A 12,330-nucleotide genomic window follows, 5' to 3' on the forward strand; every position below is an offset into this window, starting at 1 on the left:
GATAAATGTTCAAAAGGGAAGGGAGAGGAGAAAGAAAGAAAGAAAGAGAGAGAGAGAGAAAGAAAGAAAAGAAAAAGGTGGTAAAGAAGATCTTCAAAGAGACAGATTGACACAGTAACCACAACACTAGATTTGAGCACAGCAGAGACTGTGAAGATCAAGAGGATCAAGCCGGTTTTATTCTATTGTCCATGGGATGGCTATGGGTCAGAGCCCACTCCACACTACCTAATAGCAGCTACCAACAAGTTGCTGATTCAGGTCCACCCAGAACTGCCTCAGAAGTTGATGATCTACTTCAGAGAGGCCACAGTCACACTCACTCATTACCATAGATGACACTGATGACTCTCCTACACGTGTTTTTTTTTTTTTTAGTCTGTAAGTTACACAGGAGGAGATTGTGTATCTTTACATAAAGATGCGAATCATCTTTGAGTTAACTGTGCACTTTAACTTCCCATGGACTACTCCTACTACAGACTTTCCTTCAGAAAGACCAGTCTTGAAAATTCCATTCTTCTATTCTGCTCTTCAAATATAAGATTGCTATAAATCTTAATAGACTAAATATCAAATTGTTGTTGTTTATATTATGTGTCATCCACTCATCTGCAGCTCATAGTGACCCTGCGTGCAATAGCCTTAAACCCTGCTCTATCCTGTGCCAATCTTATTGTGTGTCTCTAACACACCTACTTCCATGACCCCAGTCATTGAATCAATCCATCTCATAGAGGGTCTTCTTCTCCTGTGCTGTCCCTCAACTCTCCCAAGCATGATTTCTCTCTCCAAGGACTGATCTCACCCCCCAGCATGTCCAAAGTATATCAGATAAAACTTCAGAATCCTTGCCTCCAAGGAGAAGACTGGTCTCACCTTCTCCAGGATGAATTTGTTTGTTCTCCTAGCAGTCCGTGATATATTCAATACTCTTCTCCAGCACCACAGCTCAAAGACATCAACTCTTCTTCTATTATCCCTAGTCATTGTACAGCTTTCTGACACATAGAGAGTAATTGCAAAGATCATGGCCTGGATCAGATGCATCTTAGTCTCCAGACTGATATTGTTCCTCTTCAGTACTTTGGAGAGGTCTCTGACAGCAGACTTATCCAATGCAATTCATCTTTTAATTTCCTGCCTACTGGTACCAAGAGCATTGATTGTGGAGCCAAGCAAACTAAAGTTATTAACAATCTCAATCTCTTCACCATCTATCATGATACTGCAAATTGGCCAAGTGGTGAGAATCTTTGTTTTCTTGATGTTCAATCCAAAGTAAAGGCTGCAGTCCTTGACCTTCTGCAGCAAGCAATTCAGGTCCTCCGCAGTTTCAGCAAACAGAGTTGTGTCATCTGCATAACACAGATGTTGATTAGTCTACCTCCAATCCTGAAGACACATTTCTCTTCATAGAGCCCAATCTCCTGGATAATCTGTTTGACATATAGATTAAAAAGGTATGGAGATAGGACACATCCCTGGCATACACCCTTCCCAATTTTGAACCAGGCAGTGTTTCTTTGCTCTCTTCTGATGACTTCATCTTGCTCCAAGTATAGGCTTCAGAGTGTTCTGGGATTCCCATTCTTCTCAGAGTCAGCCACAGTTTGTTGTGATCCACACAGTCAGTTGCCTTTGCATAATCAATGAAACACAGATAGACATTTCTCTCTGCTCTCATCCAAGATCCATTTGACATTAGCTATAATATCATTAGATCCACGGCCTTTTCTAAACCCAGCCTGCACTTCAGGCAGTTCCCTGTTGATGTACTGTTTCAGTTTGGATAACCTTCAGTAGAATCTTGCTTGCATGTGATATGAGTGACAATGTCAACTAGTCACAATTTATAATTAGAACAAATGTGTTTGCTTTTGTTCATTTCTACAGCTGGTCAATTAGGTAAAGGGGAGAAAAATAGAGCTACTCATGAAACAGTTTAAAGTTTAAGGTGTGCCATTATCAAGCCACAGTCTTTCCTATCACCTGATATATGTGTGAGATGTGGACAATGAATATGGATGGCAAGAGAAGAATCACTGCATTTGAGTTGTGGTGTTGGAGAAGAATGCTGACTATTCCATTGAAGATCAAAAGAGCAAACAGATAGATCTTGAAGAAAGTACAATGAGAGTGCGTCTTTCAGACAGATAGCAAAGCTCCGTTTAATACAATTTGGACATGTTGTTAGGAGAGGTTTTTCCTTGAAAAGGGGCATCATTCTTGGATAGGTAGATGGTCAGCGAAGGAGAGGAAGAACATCAAGGAGTTGGGTTGACTCAGTGATTGCAGTGAGGGACTCGAGTATGTTATATAGATGATGAGGCTGGTGCAGGATAGAATAGGCTCCAGATCTGTTATTGATAGGGTTGCTATAGCCACACTCAACTCAGGGACACATAATAACCTGTCAGCTATGTAAATCATGTTTCAAGTGCTCCTAAATTATGTCATAAACTTTTATACTAGTTGTTGCAATTATATACCATCAAGCTGGAATCAATCAATACCTTAGTAACTCTACCTTCCAGCATGTTTTCAGAGACAGTAGTAAATGAGATGGGAGGAGATTGCTCATCTTTCTCTCGTGGAACAGGTAGTTAATCTGAATTGAATGCCTTTGTGTTGACCATACTCATAACACCGGGCCACCAGGTTTTCTAGTTAGTTATGAAAAATAATTTTGTGAGGTCATCATGGTTCTGTGAGATCCTAAAAGTTAAGAAACTACCTATTACTGTAAAATCTATCTTAAGTATTTCCTAGAAGTTCTGTTTTGTGGTTGCTATATGTTTCCACTCTCAAAAGTCTCCAGATTGTACTTAAACCTACTTGGAAATATCTGGTTCATTTATTCTTGATCAGAGTAATTTTGTTACCTAAACAAAAATTCAAATGACACAAAATCTTAGATTTGGCCCAAGACATGAATGTATTCTGTTTTCACCATAGTACTGTTACTGTTAAAAATAGATATGTTGAATGAATAACTTCAATGAATATCAAGATAGCTTGAATTTTTAAAATTTCTTTTTCCAATGTGAATTGCATAATAGCTTTATTTTTCTCACCCATGTGTCATTTTGTTTCAGAACAAAAACTACTACTTTTATAGTTGTAGTTGTCATTAGCCATGGAGTTGAGTACGACTCATAGTAACCTGATGATCAGCAGAGCAGAACCCTGTCCTATCCTGTGTCATCTTTACAATCTCTGATACATCTTTGAATCCATCTCTGCAGTAATTGTGTTAATCCATCTGTTTGAGGGTCTTCCACTCTTTCACCAGCTACACTCCAAGAAAAAGCCTCTCTTAACAACATGTCAAAAGTATGTGAGATGAAGCTTTGCCTCCAAGGATCACTCTGGCTGCACCTTCTCCAAGATCTATCTGGTCTTTTGGCAGTCTATGAGATATTCAGGACTCTTCACCAACACCACAACTCAAAGACATCAATTCTTCTGCTATCCATATTTATTGTCCAGCTCTCAAATGCATAGGAAAAAATGGAAAAGATCATGTCTTGAATTAGACTCACTTTAATCCTCAAACTGACACCATTGCTGCTTCATAATTTGGAGAGGTCCCAGATTGCAGACTTTCCCAGTGCAAAACATCTAATCTCCTGGCTGCTGGTACCAAGCAATTGTGGACCCAAGTAAGATGAAGTCATTAACAATTTCAATCTTTTCTCCATCTATTGTAATGATGCCCATCAGTCCATTCATAACAATGTTTGTTTTCTTGACACTGAGATGCAATTCATACTGAAGAATATATTCTTTTATCTTCTACAGTAAGTGCCTCAAGTCTTCCTCACTTTCAGCAAGAAGTTGATAAATATTCTTTTAATTCTGGTGCAACATTCTTCATCATAGAATCCAGCTTCTCAATTATTTGCTCAACATACAGATTGAACAAGGATGGAGAAAGCGGACACTTCTCCCAATTGCACACTTTTCTCAATTTTAAATCATGTAGTGTTTCCTTCCTCTAGTGACACAACAGCCTACGTATAGGTTTCACATGAGCACAGTTAAGTGTTCTGGAATTCCCATTCTTCTCAATATTAGTTTTTACGATCCACAGAGTCAAATGCCTTTCCAAAGTCAATAAAGCACAAATACAAATTCTTCTGGTATCCTTTACTTTCAGGCAGGACCTATCTAACATGAACAATGATATCCCTGTTGGCAAAGCCTCTTTTAAATCCAGCTTGCATTTCTGGCAATCCTTTGTCAAAGTACAGTTCTACCTTTTTTATGATATTGAGAAATATTTTATTTGAATATGATATTAATGATATTGCTCCATAATTTCCACATTCTGTTGGGTCATCTTTTTTTTGAATTGGAAGAAATATGGATCTCTTCTAACCACTTGGTGCAAAAGGAGCAGAAGCTATGTATTTGACTTCTACCTGTTTCATAAAGTGGAACTGTCTCAATAATATGCATAATACTAAACAAATGACTACATGATCAAACATTCCACTTGGTCCTGCACTTATTTCTATGAATTGTTGAGTCCAATGTTCATTGCAAATTGATTCTCAGATTTGTGGGGTTTATAAGGGAAATAGGTTTGGGGAAGGGGATGGTGAGGCAAACAATATTTCACAATGCAAGTCCAGGTTTACACAGCAATTTCAAGCCAGATTAACAGCAAGACACAACTCCTCAAATAGTTCATGCAGCTTTTCAGTCACCAATTAAAAGTGTAGATTCAGTTCAGCAGCACAAAAAACCCTCTGATCTCCTCAATTAGCCTAACAAACTTCACCTCAGAGAAGTTACAAGTCAGCTCTTCATTCAGTCATCCAGCAAGTAAAACCTTTAGCCGTGGCTCCTTCTCCAGTGTTCCTCTGGTTACACATTGTTGCATTCTCTTCACAACAGTGCCATAATCTCTTCACACTCTCACCACCATCATCTTTCATAATGTGGAAAGCATTCTCTTACCACTGCTGTTGGTGATTTGCAAGACTAAGTGTCCACCGTTAAGATAGCTGGAGACCAGGCCTCAAATTGGGGCTAACACAACAGACTGAAAAGCCATTCTCCAGGTTTCTGACACCACAGACCACCCTCTAGCTTTACCAGTCATTATGTCTCATTATCTGAAGGGTCTATCTCCCCTGACCATCATCTATGTTAATGGCTGTATGTACGCCAGCTAAATCACCCATTATGTCTTAATCCTCCCATTTTAGATAGTCAATTTCTTATTTGCCTGGTCCTATCAAACCAGGTGCCCTGGACACACTCACCAGTTTGTGCTAAGAAATTTAGAGGAAAACTACCTGGCCACCAGACTGGAAAAGATCAATATTCATTCCTATCTCCCGCCCCCCCCCCCAAAAAAAAAGATGATCCAACAGTGTGGAAATTATTGAGCAATGTCACTAATAGCACACACAAGTAGAATCCTGCTGAAGATTTTCCAAAAATGACTAGAACAGTACATTAACAGAGAACTACCAAAAATACATGCTGGATTTAGAAGAGACTGTGACCTTAGAGACATTATCACCAATGTCAGATGGATCTTAGCTGAAAGCAAAGAGTACCAGAGGCATGTCTATCTATGCTTCATTGACTATACAAAGGTATTTGAATGTGTAGATCACAACAAATTGGGCTAACCTTAAGAATGGGAATCCAAGAACACTTGGATGTTCTTTTGCGAAACCTATACTTAAACCAGGAGGCAGTTGTCAGAACAGAGCAAGGAAACACTGTGTGATTTAAAATCAGGAATTGAGTGAATTAGGAATGCATACTGTTTCCGTACCTTTTCAATATATATGTAGAACAGATCATTTGAGAGGCTTGACTTTATGAAGAACAGTGAGGCCTCGAGATTGGATGAAGACTCATCAACAACCTACCTTATGTAGATGACACAATCTTGCTTGCCAATTCTCACCACTGGGCCAATTGTCAGCACCTTGATAGACGGAGAAGAGATTGAATTTCTGTAGAGTTTGCTCTGCTCTACAATCAACACTCTTAGCACTAGCAGTCAGGATATCAAAAGACAGAAGTCTGCCATCAGGGACCTCTTCAAAGTGCTGACGAGCAATGATGTCAGTCTAGAGACTAAGATGTGCCTGCTTCAGGCCATCATCTTTGCATGCAGTGTGTGTTATGTGTCAAAGAGCTGGACAATGACTAAAGATAACAGAAGAATTAATGCATTGGAGTTGTGGTGCTGGAGAAGAGTATTGAACGCACCATGGAGCACCAAGAGAACAAATAAATCTATCTTGTAAAGGGAGAAACCAAGTTTTTCATTGGAGAAAAGGATTTTGAGGTTCCATGTCATATACTTTGGACACACGGACAGGAGGGACCAGTCCTTGGAGAATGACATCATGCTTGGATAGCACAGGAGAGGAAGACCCCAGATGAGATGGATTGACACTATAACTGGGGCAGTAGTATTGCATATGTCAGTGAGATTGGCTCAGACTAGGGCAGGGTTCAGAGCGATTGTATAAAGGATTGCTATGAGTCACAGGTGACTTGACAGCACATAAGAATAACAACATCAAATCAGTACTTTGTGGGAACAAGCATGTCTTGTTACTCTGAAAAATCTTCTATTACAGTTGAAACTTTGTGCATCCGCATCTATACGTAGAGAACCAGCCCAGAGCTAATCAGGAGGTAACAGTAATCCACACTAGCTCACAGAATTAAACATCATCGCTTCATCTGGTTGATTTCTGGTCAACACATCCCCACCTCTCGGTGGCTAGGTCCAAATGGGTGTCAGCTGCACACTCAGGAGTCCACTCATCTTCCTGTGTTTCAGACTGACTGGTCTCTTCACTCAACTTTAGTCCCATATGAGCTACTTCATCACATCAGGGATCCTCTGGACCCCCTGTTCCCAAACCCAGCAACCCTTCTTCACTTACCCATTCCTTCGGCTAGGTGAGCAGTGCTGAAAGAACATGTCCAAACTCAGCCTGACTCCTCACGACTGCACGTCTCCCGCATCCGCTCATTAAGTGGCCCCACGTGGCCATCACGAGTTAAGCACACTCATCACCTTCCTTTAACATCAAGCCCTGGAAAGCAGGTTCCGATGCTTTCCACTTCCACTCGTCAAGTAGAGCCAGGTGGCCACCAGTAGTTAAGTATACTCATCAGCTTCCTTAAACATCAAGTCTTGGGGAGGGGGCTCTGATGGGCTTCAGCTTTACCTTGCCTCGGTTCATTGGAAAAGTCTCTCTTTTTTACTTGTCTCGTAAAAACAGGAGTAATGTCATGGGATTTTTTCAGAACAAGAAATTTAGATGACCTCCTGTTTATTTCTCTGACTGTGTTACTTTGGTATATGATTGTTAGGGTCAGAATTGGGTATGGAAGGCAAAATAAAGTGAGGGAGAAAGAATTTTAGGGCCGATACTATCAAGACAAGGAAGGAGGCAGAAATCCATATTAAAGGTAAAGTCAGGTAAAGAACTAAGTCCAGGCGCTATGCCCTCTCCTGTCTCCACACTTTTCCTCTCAGCCAGGTGCTCTGACAAGGGCTCAGTCCATGATGAGACTATTACGGACAGAGCAAACAACAGTTCTTTTACAGGCCTCCACGCTTTGCCACACACCAAAAACAGTTCTGTCAAGCACCACTGAAGTTAGTGTTCTGGTAGCCTAGAGGTTTGCAGCTATCCTGCAATCTAAAAGGCCTGTGGCTTGATCTAATCACCCATGCTATTTAAACAATTTCTTTTTCAGATCTTTTGTCCTTTTTTAAAATTCAGGATGTAAAATTATTTACCAAAACTTTAATATACCTGTAAATTTACTATTGATCATGCTTGACTGGTTTAGTATTGACATTTGCAACATCAGTGAAGAAAGTACATTCATTTTGTCACACTATGGAAGGAACCACACTTATCACAAGAAAATATTTTAAGTATATTTATATATAATTCATTATTTTTCTTTTTTAGATGGTACAACATATACCGACTTAGCAAAGTCTATGAGTACAGTTTAGAGATACTGATTACATTCTTTGAGTTGTCTAAGCATTTTCACCCCTTTTTATAAGATTTTCCCCCCACCATTAGCAGAATCCCATTGCTTCCTTAGTTTTTTCATTCACTTTCAAGTTTCTATTATGTCTTTTATCCCATAAAGGATATCATAAAAACAGTACAATGAACAGGGCAACCAAATTTAAAATTTTAAGTATAAATATTTGAGTTATCTAAATTCTAATCTTAAATAATTTTTTACATTTTTAATACAATATTTGATAATATATAGAGAGTAAATTCGGCCATGAGGTTCTGTGAGCTACACTTTTTCATACCAACACAGAATATATGCTTTTTCTTTGTATATTTTTCTTTACTTGACTACCTAACACATCTAACTCACAGCTTTATGTGAACTTTATCCATAAGTTTTAGCTTTTACATTAGTGAAAGAAAATAGATAATTACATAATCATTTCAAAGCCAGACACAATTGTTCCTTAGGAGAAAAAGATGTTAAGCAATAACTTGTAGTGAATGCAAGCTGTTTTAACATCACATTATGAAATTACATGTATTGCATGTATGACTATAAGTTGCAAAATCTTTAAACTTAACATTCTTATAAAAGCAGTTTAATGTATAAAGGAAGTACTTATAAAATATATTAAAATACTTTAAAATTTTTAACTTACAGTGCTAGTGATAATAACAATAATAATATTAAGCAGTTTTTCTTTTTTTTTTTAAATATGGAACGCTTCATGAATTTGCCTGTCATCCTTGCGCAGGGGCCATGCTAATCTTCTCTGTATCGTTCCAGTTTTAGTATATGTGCTGCCGAAGTGAGCACAGCAGTTTTTCTTATAAGCAAAATATGTATCTCATATTGTCAGTAAAATTTAGAAAAACATATTAATCTTTCTGTGTTGTTGACATTAAGATAGATGATAGATAGATAGATAGATAGATAGATAGATAGATAGATAGATAGAGTAACTGAAGAAAGAGTAAAGAATGAAAGAATACCAGGTAATCACAACCACCTATTATTTTTCAGTTGATACAGAGTCATAGTGACCTTAAAGGAGAGTATTAGGGTTTCCAAGGCATCTTTATGACACTAAATTCCACATGCTTAAGTTCAAACCAACATCATTTTGGTTGGTTTAAGCTACTGTGATATTAGGTCATGTGGTTATACACAGTTGGGTCTGAACGGTTCCTAGCTGCCCCTGCAGTGAGTTTTCAGAGGCAGTAACCCACAGAGGAAGAGAATGCCCATCTTTCTCCTGTGGGGGAGTTGATGGACTCAAACTACCATGCTTTTGAGTTGGCAGTACAGCTCCTGATAACTAAGCCATCAGAGCTACGCTTTAAATCTGATGTGACAAAATTTAACGGAAAAATATATAAATGCAGAGTCACCAGAGAACAAAGTGTAGCAGGTTTTGACATTTGGGCTCAGATTAAAGCCAAAAATAAAAAGAAAACAAACTACAAAAACAAACACATATTCAAGAACAGTATAACCATTGAACATGTAGTGGCTCAAATGTCCCAGAGAATTATGTAAATAAGAAATACAGATCAATTAAAAAATAAGAAGATAGTAAGTCAAAATAAATTATACTACTAATGAACCAATATTCTCTGGCCACTCTTATTTTTTATATGATTTTGTCAGCTTCAATCAAGTTAAAATAGGACTAACTCTTGAATAAGGTATGTAACGAAGAGTAGACAGACCTTTCAGATTAATGGCCTTCCAGTAAAGACTGTATTCTGGCACCACACTTTCCTCAAGGCAGTCTTCATCTCCTTGTTCCTCAGTGTATATATCAGAGGGTTAAACATGGGGGCAATGATGAAGAAGAAAAGAGCAAACACTTTATCTTCTGGGAAGGTGGTGGCTGGTCTAATGTAAATGAACAAGATAGGCACAAAGAAAAGAACCACAACTGTAATGTGAGAACTGCAAGTGGAAAGAGCTTTGCTGCGGCTCTTGGGAGGGTAAGCTCTGATGGTGTGGAAGATCAAAAAGTAAGACAGCATCAAGACCACAAAAGACACTAAACCCATCAAGCCTGCGTTGGCCACAACCAGGATCCCAGTCTTGAATGTGTCCGCACAGGCCAGTTTCAGTAAGGGATACACATCACAGCAGTAATGATCCATCTCATTGGGACCACAGAAAGGTAAGTTGATAGTGAGGTAAAACAAAGCAAAAGAATGCACAAAAGCCCCAGCACAGCAAGCAAAGACCAGGGCATTACACTTCTTCCTGCTCATGACGATGGCATAGTGCAGGGGCTTGCAGATGGCCACGTAGCGGTCATAGGCCATCACTGTGAGGATGAAGATCTCAATGCCCCCAAAGAAGTGCATGGTAAAAAGCTGTGCAAAGCAACTAATATAAGAAATAGTGTTCCTTTCTTGCAGTAAGCCAGCCACTAGCTTGGGAGTTACTGTTGAGGTATAACACAGGTCTGAGAGAGCAAGATAATTGAGAAAGTAATACATGGGTTGGTCACTTAGCTGACTGCAGATGATGGAAATGATTATGAGTGAATTCCCCATCCAAATAACTGTATAACAACATAAGAATAATAGAAAGCACACATTCTTAATTTCCTTCTTCTGAGAAAGCCCCAACAGAATAAACTCCGTGACATTATTAATATTTTCCATAGTCTTCTGCACAAATTCTCAGATGTTGTAACTGGGAAGAAAAGGTGACAGGTTGGAATCAGAAATAGTATGATTTAGCCTGATGTGAATCAAAGTGTAGAAAGAATTTAAATTATTTATTCAGCTAGCCTATGCTGCATTTTAAGTCATTAAGTCTAAAACTGGTACTGGTAATTTTCTGATAAAGTTTACATTTAAATTAGATGTTTTTGAAAGTGAAAGAAAATGATTGTAATATTTGTTAAAGCTGAGAGCAAAACCTACGAAATAATGTCACTGGTTTGTGAGATGCAAAAGTGAGTTTAGAGAAGATGCATTTCTTGTCCTGGAACAGCTTCTTCTCTTTATATGTTGAAAAGGAAATTAAGTTGAAAGGTGCAAGAGCAGCTTCAAATCCTACCTTTATTTAAAATCTTGATATATTTAATATTGTGCATTTTTGTATTATTTTAAGAATATTTCATTAAAATGCTGTTTCTTTTCATTATTGAACTCTGTACATCCAAGGTAAGCACCTAAATTGACTCAATAAATATTAACAGAGTTTTAAAGAGCAGAGGAAAAAAATGTGATAGCATTTGAAATCTAATTGGCTGTGACTGCTCTGTTCTTGGAATTACTCAGGAATTTTTATGTTATTTCTTGGACCAGCTTATGTGTTCTACTTCCGAGTCAAATCAGAGATGGTTTTTTCCAGTAACTTTCAAGTTTGCTTCTGTTCTTAGTATCATTTACCCCCTGAAGAAAGCTCCTCTTTTTTTCTTGTACAAAAGAACTATTCCTTCCATCCTCAATAAACTTACTCCACTCTGTATGAAAGTCTATTATGTTCCTTCCTCTCAAATTCTCACTGTGCAGTTACTATACAAAGAGTGCCAAAGAAGGCAAGAAGTAACGGATTTCTATATGAATTCATCCTTTCATGCATTTAATTTGTGTCCATTTCCTGTTTTTATCTTTTCTGTATTACTTAATATGTAAGCTCATTCATCTAAAATTGTCTTCTATTTTCCATTTAAGCTCAAGTATGACTCTGGAAATTATTGTTTTCATGATTAATTGTTCAGTATTGTGTAAACAATTCTTGCTTCATGCTGACATCTGCTAAGGGAAATCACACAATGTTACTTAAAATTATCAGGTAATTATTTCAAATGTTTGCAAAAGCTTTAATACAGTTATGCATCTATCAAAAGTATTAAAATCAGCATATTTAAAAGAAAAAGGTAATATGTATTGTAAACATATTCACATATATAAATTGATAGCTATGCAAACTTCATTTCTTCTGTAGGAACGCAATAATTATTTTCTCTATATTGGATGGATTTTTCACTTACCAAGAGATTAGTTCTTAGATTTTTCCCTTCAGCTCTGAGTCAAAAGCAGCGTATGGAGTTTAGAATGCAGTCAGAATAAGTGTGTGTCTTTTAGACTAATACACTTCACCATCCAATCAGTCTTGTTGGCCTTGAGTGGCATATTTTACTATAATTCCCCAAGGAAAGGAACATTCTTTGTAATTTCTGAACTGATTGAAAGAATAATCATCACCTCTATTTTCTTTGAATTCTCTCTCTCCCTTCCTTCCCATCTACCTTCCTTCCTTCCTTCCTTCCCTCCCTCCTTTCTT

General features: G+C 38.0%; 2 protein-coding genes across 2 annotated transcripts in view; both read right to left on the minus strand.

Annotated features, from left to right (window-relative positions):
* LOC102852774 (olfactory receptor 5D13-like) overlaps positions 1 to 6,860 on the minus strand; it is a 21,645-nt gene extending 14,785 nt beyond the window's left edge. The window contains exon 1 of the mRNA XM_006902327.1: positions 6,757 to 6,860. Coding sequence (XP_006902389.1) covers positions 6,757 to 6,860 — 104 coding nt within the window. The remainder of the gene's footprint in view (positions 1 to 6,756) is intronic.
* Positions 6,861 to 9,758: 2,898 nt separating this feature from the next.
* Positions 9,759 to 10,697, minus strand: LOC102853187 (olfactory receptor 4P4-like). The gene has a single exon (XM_006902328.1). The coding sequence runs from the start codon at positions 10,695 to 10,697 to the stop codon at positions 9,759 to 9,761; it is 939 nt and encodes a 312-aa protein (XP_006902390.1).
* Between the last annotated feature and the right edge of the window lie 1,633 nt (positions 10,698 to 12,330).

This window comes from Elephantulus edwardii, unplaced genomic scaffold (assembly GCF_000299155.1).
Source record: "Elephantulus edwardii isolate Elephantulus edwardi_28Jun2011 unplaced genomic scaffold, EleEdw1.0 scaffold00389, whole genome shotgun sequence".
NCBI lineage: Eukaryota > Metazoa > Chordata > Mammalia > Macroscelidea > Macroscelididae > Elephantulus > Elephantulus edwardii.